We start from the raw sequence: 19,345 nt of genomic DNA, 5'->3' as shown, positions 1-19,345 counted from the left end.
ATTATTATGAAAATATATTTAAATGTATGTTATTTTGAAAAATATTCTGAGTATTTGATGTGATTTAAAATGCATGTAAGGTGAAGAAAGTATTTGATATTTTTGCATATTTCAAAAGCATATATTGGACGCCTAAAGAATTTATATTTTTTAAGTAAATAATTATTAGAGATAAGTTTTGCTAGCATGTGAATTACAGTACTTATTGAGTTGTGATTGCCCATATGACTATTTCATAATTTTTCAGATTTTGAAGAGTAGCTCATTTTCCATATAAAGAGAAGAATGATTTAAAGTTCTGGACACTATTGTATGAATATACAACTACTAAGCACTCAATTCAGATATTCTTTTGTATTTGCCATTTAGACTGAAATATTATGAAATCTAAGGGAGTTTGAATTTATTGAAATATCCTAAGGGTGGTTCGAATTATGAATTAAATTACGTGATAATTATTCTGTGAAAATTATTTATTTCGATTGAGGCATTACATTGGTACATGAAAACCTATAGGATTGCAAGGTTGTAGCATCTCCAATTTTCCTGGGTCGGGGTTTTTACATCGACGAAGCTAAATCTATTACAACATCAAATGTAATGGATAAAACAGTGAAGCAAAATGATGCTCGACTACATAACCATGACGAGAAAGATCAAACGTTTAAGACGTCAGTATGAGACGCTACCGATGGAAGAGACGTCCACTGGATCGATCATATTTCTCCATTCCTCAAGTCTGAAAGCTTCAAGGAATCAAGAGATGGGAGGTTTGGGTGCGTCTTGGGTGTCGACAACTTGTAGAAGATGTGCTTCATCGTTGGCCGGGATTCTGGGTTGTCGTCCACGCAGCGAATTGCCAACCTTAACACTGCAACCACTTCGTCCGCAGCTTCGGCAGTAGGAAGCGGTACGCGCTGGTCTAATATAGTTTTCACAGAGCTGCTTTGGGCGGCGGAAGAAGGAAGAACAGAGATGAACTCTCCCGGATAAGCTCCCATCAGCAACTCAAGCGTGACCACTCCGAAACTGTACACATCGCATTGGGTAGTCACACTCATTCTGTAAGCAAGCTCTGCAAACACAAGCCAAAAAAAAATGATCACACGACTTCCAACGTAGAGAACCATGATTGTCAAGAATTAAGGACAACAATCTTACCAGGTGCTAAGTAACCATGCGTCCCAGCAATCATGCTCCAATTCGATGAATCCGGCTGCAGGAGTCGAGCGATGCCGAAGTCAGACACACAAGCCTTGAATTCTGAATCGAGCAGAATATTGTTGCTGGTTATATCCCGATGAACGATGGGTTGGTCGCAATCATGATGCATGTAGGAGAGAGCACGAGCCACATCCTTGACAACATCCACCCTCTTCACCCAGTCCAGTTCAGCTGATGCAGCTTCGCTTCTGAGGATGGATCCCAGACTTCCTCTCTCCATATACTCGTACACCAGAAAATTGTGCCGAGTAGAGGAGCAGAATCCGTAGAGCTTGACGATGTTCCGATGCCGAATTCGAGTGAGTGTTTGTATTTCGTTTTGAAAGGGTATCTCATTCGATGTATCCTCGATCTCCTGTAGGTGAATTTTCTTCACTGCTAGCACCTTGCCGCTAGTTAATTCGGCTCTATAAACACTGCCACAAGCACCAGTTCCGATACAGTATTTGTCGTTGAAATCTTCTGTGGCTTCAATGATGTCCTTGTACGCGTATCTTCCGTCAAAACTCAGTATGCAGAATGCACCTTCTCTGTTGCCGTTATCTTGAGCAGGTAGCGACTGTTTCTTCCTCCTTCGGAATTGCAAGGCAGCTCCAACGATCATGAGTGAAAGAAGAATGAAGACCATGGAAGCAGTGATAGCTAAGATAACGACTACTTTGTGGTGCTTGCTTTCATCATTTCTTCTCGTAGCGGATGAAATACATGGAGGCAAGCCCTTGACGACCCCGCACAAGCCTTTGTTGTGGAGGAACCACTCCAGTGGAGCTTTATGGAAAAACGGGCTATCAGGCACAGGCCCCTCCAATTCGTTGTGTGATACATCTATGACGGACAAGCTAACCATGTCCTTCAAAGATGATGGAAGGCCACCGGTGAAGCCATTGTGCGACAGATTCAAATACTGCAACATCGACAACTTGCCGAGTTGCGACGGTATCTCCCCTGTCAGTGAGTTGTGGCTGAGGTCGAGTGCGTCTTGAAGGTACACCAGATTGCCGATCTCCAAAGGGATGCTTCCACTGAGATTGTTGTTGTTCAGCTTCAGAAGTTGGAGTTTCATGCAATTGCCGATTCGATACGGTATCCTTCCTGTCAATCCGTTTCTCGACAAATCAAGAAGTTGAAGATTTGACATCCTTCCCAACTCCATTGGTACCTCTCCAACAAGTCGATTGTTGCTCAGGCTCAGGTTATAAAGATGAGCCAGGTTTCCCAAGCTCTTTGGGATCTCTCCTTGCAGGTGGTTCGAGGAAAGGTCCAGTTTTTGTAGGTTCGACAAGTGCCCAAACTCTGGCCGTATCGCTCCGGTGATGTTGTTATTTGAGATTCTTAGGCATGTCAAGTTGTACCATCTTCCCCAGTCGGGTGAGAGTGTGCCAGACAATCTATTGAAGCTGAGATCCACATACCAAAGATGCGGATAAACTCCCAAATACTGAGATATATCTCCTGTGAGTTGGTTATGATGAAGGTAGAGCCTGCTTAATCCCGTACAATTCTTTAAGGTCATGGGGATAGGACCTTGGAATCTGTTGTTGCTCACTGCGAGGTATGATAGGGCTCCCCCTTTGCATATGTCCGCAGGCAAATAACCGGAGAAGTTGTTGTTTGACAATTGAAGCGATGTCAAACGTATGATGTTGTTCATCTCCGGAGGTAATGATCCAGATAGTCTATTTCTGAATAAACGAAGGTCGGTAAGGTTCCTTAAGTTTCCAAGAGATGGAGGTATAGAGCCTGTTAACATATTGCTCGAGAGGTCAAGATTGAAAACATCAATTAGATTTCCAATCTGAGGAGGAATAGAGCTTGATAACTTATTGTCAAAAAGATGAAGAATGTTCAAGTTACTCATATTTGCTATGGTGAAAGGGATAGGACCTGTTAATAGATTACTCGAAAGGTCTAGATAGGAGACCTTAATTAAATTTCCAATTTCAAAAGGGATGAAACCAGAAAGATGATTTTTCCATAAGAATAAATACTGTAACTTGGTTAGGTTTCCCAAGGTGGAAAGAAGGGTACCAGATAGACTATTATTAGAGAGGGAAAAGTAAACCAAGTCTCTTAAATCTCCTAATTGTCGAGGGATGGATCCAGTTAACTGATTCTCACAAAGAGCCAAGTGATACAGTCTCGTCAGGTTCCCTAAACCGGGAGGAATGGAGCCAGATAGTTGGTTGTCCCCAAGTTCCAAAAATCTTAACTTCTCGAGTCTCCCCAGCTCCCCAGGGATGGCACCCCTAAGCTTATTTTGTCGCAGATCCAAGTGCGTAAGGTCACTAAGGTTACTCAACGATGGAGGTACTGAACTCATTATTTGATTTTGACTCAGGCTTAAGAATTGGAGCCCCTTCATTGAGCCCATCTCGTTCGGGATTCTGCCCACAAACAGGTTGCCAGTGAGATCAAGCGTTACCAGCTGCGAGAGGGTGGCGATGGCTGGGGGGATAGTTCCATTGAGCCGGTTGCAACTGAGGTTGAGATTGGCTAGTGATCCCAAAGCCGAAAAATTAAATGCATCAAGTGGCCCTGCTAAGCTCATATCTGGCAGATGCACGTCGGTGATGACCAAGCGGCCCTTACGTGTGACGCTGCATGCAACCCCAGTCCAGTTGCAAGGACGAGAGTCGATGTTCCAGGATGACAACAATTGCCCACCTTGGAGGGTGGACTTCCAGTGTAATAGAGCCCTCGCTTGGGACCCTAGTGAAGCTGCTGTTACAAGAACAAGAAAAGGAGAGAGCAATACCAGTAGTAGCCAGAGGAGGTTGGTAGGGAGAGAACTTCTGTAGAGTTGAGATGGCATGACGGTGGTGCAGCTGAAGCCAGCAGTGCAGAAATGTTGTTGTGGGTTTGAGCAAAGAGATGAGGGAGGGGCCCTTTATTTATAGGTTTTACTCCCCTGACATTTGATGTTCATGCATTAGAGGACACACTGCCTTGTGAATTCTATGCCGTGTTGTTCAAGGAAAAAGAAAAGATGGACACAGTGCCTTGCGGTTGCTGCTGCTGCTGCTAGTGAACTTGTGTTTAATCACGTGTCAAATCCCTCATCATGCTCAACCGAATTAATAATTAGCTAGATTGATTGGAATCTTCTACACGTTCAAAATCACCTTCTCGATGACGTGACTCTTTCACAAGACCTGCGCAGACCACTATTGAGCGATTCGATCTTATCAGAAGCTGGTTGAGCGATTCATCTCATCCAAAATTGAGAGTAACATCTTTCATATTATTATTTTTATTTATTTGAGTGTCATAGGAGAGGATTAAAAGTAAATCGACAAATTAGATGCGCAAAATTTCTATGAAGTGGTCAAGTCAAGGCTGAAAAAAAGTCAAGGCATGCATCGATCAGCACAGCATCTCAAGTCAAGTCGAGTCAAGTTGATCTTATCAAGTTCAGTAAGGAGTCACTTTATGAATAAAGTCGACCTTATCAGCTTCAATAATGGCTTCCTTTAAAGAACCCGAGTCATACGAAAAGAAGAGATGATACCAGAGTGATGGTTGGTACTCCTCCAATGATATTATAACGCCTTTGTGTTTCCAACGAAAGATTTACATCACTTTTATGATAAGCACATCTCAAGTCAAGTCAACCGTATACGTCATCCAACATCACCAGGGTAGTTTGAAAGACACTTCAGTTAAATTTGACCTCCTCATCAAATTTATTTTATAATATTTTAAATTAATTTTATTTTAAATAGAGGTTAGATTATTTATTCTTGATCTAACTCAAACAAACCCTCGGTTTTCTTCGACTTCACAGTCTAACATTTTTGATATCCGGTGAATCAAAAGCATGGAAAAAAGTGACACAATTTGTCGACCCGATCATCGACGATTAGCTACGCGATGCAAATGATGTGGGATAAGTGTACAAACGAACATATCTTGATATTGAAAGCCTTGGGCTTAGTACAATAAAACTTTTGACCTATATTTTAGAATAAGTTGAACTGGGGCAAATCATACTCGATGTGTGCCTATTAAATGAGTCAAATTACACAATGAGATTTGCACCAAGATTGATCGACTCAACATGTCAATATTGGCAGACTCAAATGTATAGTAATAATACTAATAGCAATAGTTTTGGTTCCACAATTTAGATGGTGATATTGGTTTTGTCATAAGAAAAAATAATATATTAGGATTTTAATAGCATTAAGAGAGGATGAATTAATGTTATAGTAAATTTTAATTGACTTTAAAATTTGATCCAAAAAATATATTGAAAACATGATTAACTAAGTATCAAAGTATAAGCAAAAATTATGAATAAAATGAGTGATAATAAGTAAGCAATTATGAAAAAAGAGTTATAAGTAAGAAAAAATACACAAATTGATTTACATACATCCACTCCCAATTCATCTTCCCTTTATGTCACTGGCTTTTACTATCGTTCTTCTTTCTAATGGATAAAGATCAATTTTCCTTGTTACAACTTTCTCCTTTTTCAAGTTTATGAGAGAACATTCACTCAATCTTTACAAGAGACCTCTCATCTCTTATAACTTAATTTCACAACTAAATTTAAGAGGAAGAGACTTAAAAATTGCTCAAATAGAGAGCGATAACACTTTGTAAACTTAGGAATAGATGATTCATCAGCTAAGCTTAAGTGGGATATTTATAGCCCATAAAATCTTTAAAAATAAAGTTAAATATTTAATTTCTTTAAAATTTGATGTGTAGATAGTACTATCGTTAACTCTATGTAGTACTACTATCATAACTTTTGACACAAAGTCATAAAATTAAATTTCGACAATCCTATCACCATAATACTAGACTCTAGGTGATACCACTATCATCCTAGGAGATATTACCATCAACATAAGTGATACCATCATTGTAATTATTGACGATGCACAAATAATGTGTCGATTGACTTAGGCAGTGCCACCACCCTCAAGTAGTTTAGTCTACGTATTTGATCTACCAATAAACCTATTTTTAGTCCAAACTTAGGCCTAATGGCTATTGTAAACTTAGGCTCTAACTCAGCCTAATACTAGCTAACATTGGTTCAAAAGTGATATCGACTAAGACTTTCATCAATCACTCATTCGGTTTTTTGAAGCTTTCAACATGTTGTTCACCCTTCTCGCATATCGTATGATCTTCTGACGTGATACATGTTCCTTTTGGTATGATGTTTGAACCTCTAATATGAAGTCCATTCTTCAACACATCAATCAATCATTTAGCTCGATGTCCAATTTCTAATATGATAATCTTCTAGCACAACGTTTGACTTTCCAGCTCAACATTTATCATTTGATGGTTTGAGTTTATAGTCAAGTATTTCCTATATCATTTATCTCAACAATACATTAGTTTATCAAATTTATCAATTGATTTCATCATCAAAATTTAAGATTTAATAATAATTAATAATAGGATTTTAACAATACTCCTCCTATCTATATGTCATCTTAATAAAAGTCATGATAAACTTGAACTTAAAATTAAAAAAAAAAATCTCTTTAAATGCTTGTCTTGAGTTCAAGTTGAAGGAAATTTGATCTTATCAATATTATGATTTAATTATTTCAAGCCCAAATATCAAAGTATAATTAAAGTTTAAGTTTTAATCATAAATAATATTCAACCATTATCAATTATAATGTTAAGCAAAGGATAAATGTAAGTTAATCATTTTTTGCATAAGCATGTGAGTTGTATAACAAAAAAAATCATATGTCAAAACATAAGTTGCTTCTCCCTGTTAGCACATAAACTAAGGCAAAACAATGACATAAGCAAAGTATGAGTTACTTCCCTTTTTGTCATCAACAAAGAAAAATATATAAGAACAAATCATGTTACTCGGGTGGTGGTAGTACAAAATACAAAAATAAAATCTAAAAATATTTATCAAAAGTGTCAAGATGTTGTTTTCTCCTTTTTTTTTTTTTTTAACCTAGCATTCTAGTGAAGGCTATATACCATTATTTAAAAAAATTTAATAGGTTTAGTTCTCTTCTAATAAAATCAAATTATTCTTTACTATAAGATTTTATAAAGATATCTATCAATTAATAATTTATATTAATAAAATCTAATGATATATCATAATTACTAACATGATCGTCAATAAAATGATGTTTAATACCAATATGCTTAGTTTGAAAGTGTTAAATATGATTTTTTTGTCAAACAAATTATATTAGTATTATCACATTTTATAAGTATATTTTTAAGTAAAGTCTATAGATTTTTAAATTATGCTTTATCTAAATTACTTATATACAATATACACTTGTAATAACATATTTTACTATAGTCGTAGAAGTGCAATAGAATGTTACTTTTTTTGGATGATGGAAAAATAAGTGCATGGTCTAAGAATTAACAAATTTTAGAGGTATCTTTTCTATCTATTTTACATCTTATAAAGTTAACATAAGGAATCAAATCTTATAGCAACATTTGATTTTTTTTAAAAATAATTTAAGCTTAAAAGATATGAGAGCTCTTATGAGAATATATTATTCCAATAAATAGTGGTTCTATTGGATCTGGTAAAGTTTGCCAGCCAATTAGTAATCTTGTTGACTTCACAATAAATATATTTAATAGTGAAAGCCTCAAAAGAGTGAATTATATACAAGATGCTGCTAGTAATGTTTAAGATGCTTCATAGTTCAAAAGTTTCTTTCACAAGTGGATCCACCAAGACTTGGGAGTCAATTTCCACAATAATACATTAAATACGCTCATGCTTGGCAGCATTAAATCCTTCCAAAAATGTAGTAACTTAACAGTATAGGATGTTGTTATTCTCCATAAATCTACAACCAGCGAGACATAGAAACCATCGACCAAAACATAGAAATCATCGTATCATCTGGTAAAGAACCATAGCCCATATCCTCAAGATCGTTCCAAGAGCCATCACAATTGAACTTGAACCGACAGGTGTTAGAAATAATAGATACGGTAATATCATGGTTGTTGCAAATGTTAGGACCAAAATTGGCACTGTGAAGGGGAGGGGATTAGTTTTTTTTTATAACAACATCGGTTTTGAAAAATATCCGTTCGACAAAAATGATAATGAAAGCGTAATTGACTTAAATTAAATGAACAAAGTAATTACTCAGAATGTAATATCAATGAAACGTAGAAAGAAAGTGTAAATCAGATAAATCTTTCGTTGAGGCCACCGACATTCACTAATTATCTTCTTTCAACCGGTGAATATCAACTTCCATTTTATAACTATTTCTCTTTTTCATAAGTTTAGAAGACAACCTTTATAAGCCTCACGCCTTTCTTAGACTAAGCCCAAAACTTAAAGAGGAAGATACTTAGTACTTTTTCAACTCAGAATAACAACCCCTTTTTGCTCTTTTTTTCTTGCTATCCCAAGTAGGAAAGAGTGGGGTATTTATAGATCTCAAATAGATTCAAATTTGGAGCCAATTAGGTTCTTATCCCGGGTTTTTGGGTACTGGCGGTACCACTAGCAATACTGGGTGGTACCACCGCTAGTACTGGGCGGCCACCACTTGCAGACTGATACTGAGCGGTACCACTACCTGACACTGGGCGATACCATTGCCCAGTCTGACGATACCACCGCTTGACAGCCTCGGAGATCGGACTCTTGGAGATTAAGCCTCTGGTAATGCCATCGCTTGACCCAACTTTTGGGTCACTAAATGGGCTTCCCAATGGGCTAAAATTAGCCCTAGATTAGGCCCAATGGGCCCCTAATTGAGTTAGTCTAATTAGGTTCAAAACCAACTCAATTACAACCTAGACTACTTTTATCAAGACAATTGATTACAGGCATGAATCATATGTTGTCCGGCATGTCATTAGTTCATCCGGCGCTTCGTTTGACCTTTCGACGCATCGTCCTCTCCTTCGGTATATTGCCTAATCGACATATTGACCTCTGCAACATCCAATCTTCTTAGCGTAATTTTTGATTCTTTTGGCCCAATGTCCGAACTCATGGCATGAAGCCTTCTGCCAATAGGTCGATCAGTTCTGCGTCATCCAATCTCATTAGACCTCCGACTCGACGTCTAATCTTCTGACATATTCCATTCTGACCCAACTTCTAATTTTACTACTTTAATCGATTTGTCTTTCCCTAATTGAAACTAGTTATGCGTCACTTAAACACATATTAGATCATAACTTTATCAATTGGTTTTATCATCAAAATTCGAGATTCAACAATCTTCCCTTTTTGATGATGATAACCAATTGATGATAGAGTTTATCTAAACTCCCCCTATCAATACGTCATATTGATAGAACCTTTGAATTAATGAGTATCATGAGTGTTTCATCATTGTATGCATCATGAATATTGAAAATGTTAAATCTCAGATTTTGATGATGAAACCAATTGATAGTGTTTATGATTTAATATGTGTTTAAGTGATGCAGGACTAGCTTCGATCAGAAAAGGTAAATCGATTAAAACAGAAGGAATCAGACGTTGGGCTATAGAAAATATGTCAGAAGATTGGACCTCGGGCCAGAGGATCGATCGACGTGTCGACAGAAGGCTTTGGCTCATGAATTCGGGCATCGAGCCAAGAAGATCGGACATTACGCCAAGGAGATCAAATGTTACGAGAAGACAATATATTGATTAGACAATACACCGAAGGAGAGGATGATGCGCCGAAGGATCAGATGAAGCACCGGAAGAACCAATGATATACTGGACAACATAGGATTCGCTTGTAATCGATTATGTCTAAATCGAGTTAGTTTAGAGTCTAATTAAGTTGGTTTAGAATGTAATTAGGTCAACTCAATTAGGGGCTAACTGGGCCCAAGTTTGGACTGTGTTGGGCCAAGTTGAAGGCCCAAATAGTGACCCAACAAGTAGAACCGTCATGGCATAGTCTCTAAGACTATGTCAGGCGGTGGTACCAGTCTCCAAGAGATTATCAAGCGGTGGTACCGCCAAACTAGGTGGTGGTATTGCCAGACTGGGCAGTGGTACCACCTAGTGGTAGGGTGTTAGGCGGTGGTACCGCTAGACTAGGTCGTGATACTGCCCAGTGTTAGTGCTGCAGGCGGTGTACCACCAATACCCCAAAAATCGAGGATGAGACACTTTTAGGCTCTAAGTTTGAATCTACTTGAGGCCTATAAATACCTCTCTTATCCTTGGTTAACATATATAAGAATTAAGAGCAAAAAAGAAGAAAGACATTGTTGTAATCTTATGAGAACTCACCTAAAAGCTCTAAGTGTTAGTGCAGTTTAAGAGAGGAGTAAGTGGGGGTGTAAAGGTTATCTCCTAAACTAGTGAAAAGGAAAAGAAGGGTATAAAAGGATAGTTAATCTTTACCCATTGAAGGAAGATCAATAGTGGATGCTGGTGGCCTCGATGGAAGAGGAATCAGTGGAGTGGATGTAGGTCACGATGACTGAACCACTATAAAACGGTTTACATTTCTATTTTGTTGTTTATCTTTATTGTCTTACTTGCTTTACTTCTATTACGCATATGAATACGCTTTCAAGTTATCTTCTGATATCAGTTTTTATTGTATGAAGATTTTTCAAACCAATATTTTTATCCGCTACACTAATTCACCCCCATCTTAGTGCCGACTCGATCATAATAGTTGGTATCAGAGCCACACTTTTCTCCTTTAGTTTAACACCCAAGATAAATGGCTCTTTTCGGCTTTCAAAAGGACTTTTCTATCGTTCATCCTCCCATGTTCAATGAGACAAACTACACTTATTGGAAACTCAAATGAAAGTTTTCTTACTTTCTATAGAATTAAATTTATGGAATATGGTCGAAAACATATTTCAAAGGTCTTCTCTTCTAATGAATTATTGAAATGATTTGAAGAAGAAGACTTTTTCTTTAAATGCTAGAGCTATGAATGCTTTATTTTACGCCTTAAATAAAAATGAATTCAATCGGGTTTCTACTTGCGAAACGGCTTTTGACATTTGGCACACACTCGAAATCACACAAGAAGACACTAGTAGAGTTAAAGACTCTAAAATAAATATTTTGATGTGTGATTTTGAATTATTTCATATGGAACCAAGAGAGACTATTGGAGACATGTACACCCGTTTTATGGATGTCATTAATTGTCTAAAAGCTCTTGGTAAAAGTTTTTCGAACTTTGAACTCATTAACAAAATATTGAGATCCCTTCCAAAGAGGTGGGACCCTAAAGTAATGACCATTCAAGAGGCCAAGGATTTGAACTATTTTCCTATTGAAGAACTTATTGGGTCATTAATGACCTATGAAATGAGTTGTATGATACATAATAAATATAAGAACTTCGTTCTAAAGAACAAGAAGGATTTGGTACCTAGAACTCAAGAAGACTACTTAAGCGAAAGCTCAAGTGATAATGACTTTGAACTCTTAACAATAAAGCTTAAAAAGTTTATGAAACAAGAATAAAAAAATAAAAATAAACTTAAAAAGAATACAACTACTTGCTATGAATGCAAAAAAGCCGGATCACTCCAAAGATGAGTACATAAAACTAAAGAAGAAGTTGCCAAAGGACGAATCGAGCATATCCGAAGACGAGGAACAAACCGATGAAGACGAAGTGGCAAACTTCGCTTTGGTGACTCTTGACAATGAGATAAACAACTCAAACGAAACTCCTTTACTTTATTTTAAAATTACTTAATATTTTTTCATGAGTTATTTTTAAATTAGTTAGTAAAATAAAAAATACAAAAAATATAAAAAATATCATGCTTCTCTTTCTAAGTGATTTTGAAAAAATTAAAATTTGAGCATGACAATTGCATGTTAATTCCTAGCACTAAATATGAAAAGTTAGATTCACTTAAAAAGAAAAATACATTACTACATCAAACAAAATGATTTCAATTAACAATGCTTCATGTTTAATGAAATCATGCTTGATGATTTAATAATGCATAATGATATAACAATGTACTGGAAATATTTAAAAGCCTTGGTGTCATGCTTGATAATTTTATAATTATGCATGGTGATTTGAAGTAATAATGATTTTTGGGTAATTTATAGTTTATTAAGCTCGATGATTTCTATGATTTTTGAATTATTTTTTTATTATAAATAATGAAGCATGGCCTTTGTATGAAAGACTTGAACATGAAATCAATCACAAAATTTAGAACTAAAAGAACTTCAGCTATCTTTAATCTTATAGGAATCTATCTACGTTGCTTTCATTGAATTTTTCGAAAAGTGATTTTGACGATGATTTTGGATTCCTTTTTGTATGATTCATTTTAATGATGAGATGATATATCCAATCGAATCATTTATCGATGTTTGTGACTTGAGATGTATTTTATATGAAATATTTTTTCTTGATTCATGTATGATTTACTTGTCTAAGAGAAGATTTATCCAAACGAATCTTGATTCTTGACATTAATAATTTGAGATTTATTTGAATCAAGATATCTTATTTGATCTTCTATGATTCTATTCGTTATTTACTAAAAAGGAGATTTGTCAAGATAAATCATTCACGAATTGATCTTTCATATCAATATCCTTCATGTCATGATTTTTATATGACTCATTTGTAATTATGATTTGTATATCTCATAATATAATTGAATCATTGATAAGAAAGGGGAGAGATTAATGAATCTATCTATGTCTTTTTTATGAATCTCTTGAAAATAATTTTGATTTGACGATTTGAATTTGAATGAGCTTTATCATGATTTTTCGAGATTTATAACTTGAGATTTCTTATGCATGAATCAAGATATTATAACATTTGATCTCTAATGTTTCTTTTTATTATTTATAAAAGAAGAGATTTGTTGAAATAAATCATGTCTTGTGATATTCATGATTTGATATTAATATCTTTCATATCATGATTTATTAATGATATTCCTTTGTATTCATAAATTGCATATCTCATCACCAAATTAATTTTTTTTTGTGATGACTTGAACATTTACACCATTATGTTCTTCTCTTCTTCTTTCTTATTTACAATGACAAAAAGGGGAAAGAAAATAGTTAGCATCTCAAGAGAACCAAATTTGCTAGCTTGAATGATAAACTTAGACATCTTAGATCTCCCAAATGCATAAATTCTTCTTATACATTTTTCGGATTATGATATTAATTTCTCGATTTTTAGACTTGAATCTTCTTTTTGAATCAAGATCATTTCCCTATCATTCCTTCCATATACAAAAGAAGAGATATGTCATAAATCATGACTTGATCTTTCATTTTTAAAAATTAAAAAAATGATTGAAATATTGATGTAAATTTGATATTTATATTTTTCATACTTTGAAAATTATTATAAAGGGAAAAAGAATTACAACATTGTATTCTTCTCTTCTATTTGACAATGACAAAGGAGGAGATAAATTTGCTAGCTTACAAATTGCGAGAAGAAAAACTTGCTATGAAGCAAAATTGCTAGCTTGCACTTCTTAAAGGAGAAGAAAGAACTTGCTATCTTGAACATCACCAAAAATTGCTCGCTTGCAATCTCAAGAGAAGCAAAAGTGCTATCTCAAGAAGCATAACTTGCGAACTTGCAAAGGAAGCAAAAAATTGAACTTCTCAAAAGAGAAGAAAGAAAATTACTAGCTTGCATGATGATAAAACTTAAGATTATGTTTATAATACAATGATTTAAAATTATATATAAAAACTTGATAAGTTTCACTTCTCCTTTTTGTTGATGACAAAGGGGGGGAAGATATGATGATATGAGAATCATATATGGTAGGATGTAAAATACTTTGATATTTTGATACCATGATGATTTGAAATATTTATGATGATGCATGCAATACAATGATATATAATATGTTGCATATATTCATGATCATGATTGCTTTAACTTGAATTCAACTTAAATTTAAGGTTCTATTAATATGACATATTGATAGGGGGAGTTAAGGTTAACTCCGTCATTAATTGGTTATCATCATCAAAAAGGGGGAGATTGTTGAATCTCAAAATTTGATGATGAAACCAATTGATAGTGTTTATGATTTAATGTGCATTTAAGTGATGTAGGACTATCTTCGATTAGAAAAGGCAAATCGATTAAAGCAGAAGGAATCAGACGTTGAGCCGGAGCAAACATGTCAGAAAATTAGACATCGGGCCAGGGGATCGGTCGACATGTCGGTAGAAGGCTTCAGTCCATGAATTTGGGCATCAGACCAAGAAGATCGGACATTACGCCAAGGAGATAAGATATTATGAGAAGACAACATGCTAATTGGGCAATACACCGAAGGAGAGGACGATACGCCGAAGGATCAAACGAAGCACCGGAAGAACTAATGACATGCCAAACAATATAGGATTCGCTTATAATCGATTATGTCTAGATTAAGTTAGTTTAGAGCTTAATTAAGTCAGTTTAGAATGTAATGAGGCCAACTCAATTAGGGGCCAACTAGGCCCAAGTTTGTACTATGTTGAACTAAGTTGAAGGCCTAAATACTGACCTAACAGGTGGAACCGTTGTGGCACAATCTCTAAGACTGTGTCAGGCGGTGGTACCGCCCAAACACAGTCTCCGAGAGACTATCAGGCGGTGGTACTGCCTAGTGGCAAGATTTCAGGCCATGGTACCACTAGACTGGGTGGTGGTACTATCCAGTGTTAGTACTATAGGTGATGGTACCGTCCAACACAAGCAGTGGTACCGCTAATACCCCAAAAACTAGGGATGAGACATTTTTAGGCTTTAAGTTTGAATCCACTTGAGGTTTATAAATACCTCTCTCATCCCTGGTTAACATACACAAGAATTGAGAGCAAAAAAGAAGAAAAACACTATTGTAATCTTATGAGAACTCCTCTAAAAGCTCTAAGTATTAGTGCAGTTCAAGAGAAAAGTGGGGGTGTAAAGGTTGTCTCCTAAGCTTGTGAAAAGGTGAAAAAGGGTGTAAACGGGTAGTTGATCTTCACCCATTGAAGGAAGATCGTTAGTGGATGCCAGTGGTCTCGATGGAAGAGGAATCGGTAGAGTGGATGTAGGTCACGACAATCGAACCACTATAAAACAGTTTGTATTTCTGTTTTACTATTTATCTTTATTGCTTTACTTACTTTACTTCCACTGCGGTTACAAATATGCTTTCAAGTTATCTTCCGAGATTGGTTTTTATCGTACAAAGATTTTTCAAACCGACGTTTTTATCCACTGCACTAATTCACCCCCCCTCTTAGTGCTGACTCGATCGTAACAGAAATAACCAATTGATCACATTATTACATGCATCATAAAATCATGCATAATAATTTTAAGATATAAAATTTCATCGTACCATGTATAATCATCATCATAACTTCTTTCTCTTTATTATCAACAAAAAGGAGAAAACTGCAACTAGCAATATTTTAAAACATGCAAGCGAGCAACAATTTTGAGTTGTGTAAGTTAGCAACGTTTGCTATTCTTGAGATATGCAAGCTAGCAAATTCTTTTTCTCTTTTGAGAAGTGCAAGCTAGCAAGTTTTGTCTTCCTTTGTAAGCTAATAATTTTGCCTTTCTTGATATATGCAAGTTTAGCATTTTTTGCTATTCTTGAGAAGTGCAAGCTAGCAAATTCTTTCTTCTCTTTTGAGAAGTGCAAGCTAGCAGATTTTACCTATCTTTGCAAGCTAGCAATTTTGACTTTCTTGAGATGTGCAAGTTTAGCAATTTTTACTTCTTTTTGAAGTGTGCAAGCTAGCAATTTTATTTTTTTTTATGATGCATAAGCTAGCAAGACTTTCTCCCCCCTTTGTCATTGTAAAAAAAAAGGGAAGAATACAATAGTGCAAAATCCTCTTTTTTTACATCAATTATTCAATCATACAAATAATAAATACAAGGCAATTGTATTTAATAAAATTCAAGTTATAAACATCAATAAGTCTAGTGATATATCATGGTTTATCTCTTTTTTAACAAATACCAAGAAAAACCATAGGAGAACAATTAATAAAAAATTTTGATTCATATAAAATTTAAGTTATAATTTAGAAAAGTCAAAAGAAACAAAGGAGAACTTGATTCATGCATAAGAAATCTCAAGTCATCAAGATCATGATTCATAAAAAATAAATCTTAATTCATAAATATCAAGATTATAGTTTGTTTGCATAAGTCTCTTCTTTAGTAAATGATAAGAAGAAATCATCAAAGATAGAAAAGATTTTGATTCTCATAAAAGATATCTCAAGTAAAGAAATGAAAAGAAAATTCATGATTCAATTGGAAAATTCTCATTCAAATTCAATTTGTCAACTCCAAACTAATCATTAAAATCACTTTTCTTACATTCGAAAAATTCATTGAAAACAATGTACATTGATTCCTATGAGATTAAAATTAGCTAAAATTCTTTAGTTTCAATTTGTGTGATCGATTTTATACTACCATGCCCTAGTCTTCCATGCAAAAGTATTACATTATCATTTAAAATCAAAAAGTAATATGAAAATCATCAAGATCAATACATTATTGTTTGTGTAACCATAAACCATCTTCAATCAAAAGATTTATTATAACAAAAATCATCAAGTTTCAATCATGATCTTTTCTTTATTATTGTTTTTTGTAGTAATACATTTTTCTTTTTTAAGTGAATCTAACTTTTCGTACTTAGTGCAAGGAGTTAATATGTAATTTTTAGGCTCAATTTTTTTTTTAATTTTTAAAATCACTAGAAAGAGAAGCATGATCTACCATTTTTTTAATATTTCTTACTAATTTAAGAACAACTCATGAAATGCATCAAGTAATTTCATAGTAAAGTAAAGATGTTTTGGTTGAGTCACTTACCTAGCTTGCATCAACTCATGTCTTGCTAGCTTACTAAAAAAAAAAAGTCAGGAGATTGTAATCTCCAAAATAATTAATTTTTTTTCGCTTACCTAGCTTACTAATTTAAAAACAACTCATGAAATGCATCAACTCATGTCTTGCTAGCTTGCACATCATAATGAAAAATAAAATTGCTAGCTTACACATTTTAAGGAGAAAGAGTTATAAGAGGGTAGTTGATCTTTGCTTATTGAAAGAAGATCATTAGTGAATGTCGGTGGCCTTGATGGAAGAGGAATCAGAAGTGGACATAAGTCATGACGACCAAACTACTATAAATCCAATTTACACTTTCTTTCTATGTTTTATTGCTATTACATTCTGAGTTAATTGCTTAGTCCACTTACTCTAAGTCAAGCACACTTTCATTATCATTTTTGTTGAATAAAGATTTTTCAAACTCGATATTTTTATTAAAAGCACTAATTCACCTCCTCCCTCTCTTAGTGCCGATTTCGGTCCTAATAGTTAGTATCAGAGCCAAGTTTCTCTCTATTTAGTTTAACATCCAAGAGAGATGGCTTTTTTTGACTTTAAAGATGGTCACTCTATCATTTGTCCTCCTATGTTCAATAGGACGGATTACACGTATTGAAAAATATGAATGAGTTTTCTTGCTTTCTTTAAATTTGATTTATGGAATATTATCGAATATAGTTTTCAACAATACTCTAAACCTATGAATTAATGGAATGATTTTGAAATAAAATCATTTTCGTTAAATGCAAAAGCTATGAATGCTTTGTTTTATGCTATGGATAAAAATGAGTTTAATTGTATTTCGACTTATGAAACTGTACGTAACATTTGACACACTCTTGAAATTACACATGAAGGCACAAGTAGAGTTAAAGAATAAAAAATTAATCTTTTGATGCATAGTTTTGAATTATTTCGAATAGAACCAAGCGAAACCATTGGAGATATATACACTCGTTTTACAGATGTCGTCAATGGTTTGAAAGCACTTGGTAAAAGTTTTTCTAATTTTAAACTTGTTAACAAAATACCAAGATCCCTTCCAAAAATTTAGGATCCAAAAGTGACGGTAATACAAGAGACAAAAGACTTGAACAATTTCTCTCTTTAAGAACTTATTACGTCTTTAATTACCTATGAAATTACTTATATTGAATATGATAAATATGAGAACAACCTTTGAAAGAACATGAATAATTTGATACTTAGAACAAAAAGAAGATCACTTAGGAGAAAACTAAAGTGATGATAATGATGACCTTGAACTCCTCACAATAAAATTTAAGAAGCTCATAAAACAAAAATTTGATAATAAAAATAAACTTAAAAAGAATAAAATAACTTACTATAAATACAATCAGTCGGGGTACTTCAAAAGCGAATATCCACAACTGAAGAAAAGGTACTCGTACAAAAGAAGAAGAAAGCGCTCAAGACGACATGGGACAGAATGAGTATATCCGAAAACGAGATAAGTGACTAAACCAAAATCACTTTACTTTACTATGAAATTACTTGATGCATTTCATGAGTTATTTTTAAATTAATAAGAAATATTTTAAGAAAAAGGGATCATGTTTCTCTTTCTAGTGATTTTAAAAAATAAAAAAAAATTGAGCATGAAAATTACATGTTAACTCCTTCCTCTAAGTATAAAGAGTTAGATTCATTTAAAATATATATATATATATTACTACAATAAGCAATAATAAATGAAAGATCATGATTGAAACTTGATGATTTTTGTTATAATAAATCTTTTGATTGAAGACGGTTTATGGTTACACAAACAATAATCTATTGATCTAGTATTGATAATTTATTAATCTATTGATAATTTCCGTATTGCTTTTTAGTTTTAAATGATGATACAATGCTTTTGCATGGAAGACTAGGGTATGCTAGTATAAAATCAATCACATAAATTGAAACTAAAGAATTTTAGCTATTTTTAATCTCATAGGAATCAATGTACATTGTTTTCAATGAATTTTTCGAATGTAAGAAAAGTGATTTTGATGATGAGTTTGGAGTTGACAAATTGAATTTGAGTGAGTATTTTCCAATTGAATCATGAGCTTTCTTTTGATTTCTTTACTTGAGGTATGTTTTATGAGAATCAAAATCTTTTATATCTTTGATGATTTCTTCTTACCATTTAGTAAAGAAGAAACGTATGCAAACAAACTATGTCAATGATATTTATGAATTGAGATTTATTTTTTTATGAATAATGATATTAATGACTTGAGATTTCTTATGCATGAATCAAGTTCTCT

At 34.2% G+C, this 19,345-nt stretch overlaps 1 protein-coding gene across 1 annotated transcript; it reads right to left on the bottom strand.

Annotated features, from left to right (window-relative positions):
* Positions 1-495: 495 nt before the first annotated feature.
* On the bottom strand, positions 496-4,113 carry LOC135610177 (MDIS1-interacting receptor like kinase 2-like). Its single transcript, XM_065104347.1, has 2 exons — positions 1,162-4,113; positions 496-1,075 (listed from the first exon to the last, which is right to left on the bottom strand). Exons 1-2 carry the CDS (start codon positions 4,034-4,036, stop codon positions 717-719), a joined length of 3,234 nt encoding a protein of 1,077 aa, XP_064960419.1. The 5' UTR covers positions 4,037-4,113; the 3' UTR covers positions 496-716.
* Positions 4,114-19,345: the final 15,232 nt, after the last annotated feature.

The sequence above is a fragment of the Musa acuminata genome, chromosome BXJ2-4 (assembly GCF_036884655.1).
Source record: "Musa acuminata AAA Group cultivar baxijiao chromosome BXJ2-4, Cavendish_Baxijiao_AAA, whole genome shotgun sequence".
Taxonomy (NCBI): Eukaryota; Viridiplantae; Streptophyta; class Magnoliopsida; order Zingiberales; family Musaceae; genus Musa; species Musa acuminata.
Note: the sequence above shows the minus strand (reverse complement) of the source record. Positions and strands in the feature narration are given on the sequence as shown.

What these genes read in the sequence shown, in the direction of transcription:
- LOC135610177 (XM_065104347.1), bottom strand. Translation starts at nt 4,036, where the DNA reads ATGCCATCTCAACTCTACAGAAGTTCTCTCCCTACCAACCTCCTCTGG. An exon ending in GCATGGTTACTTAGCACCTG is followed by an intron (nt 1,076 to 1,161) that starts GTAAGATTGTTG and finishes TTGTGTTTGCAG; the next exon opens with AGCTTGCTTACAGAATGAGT.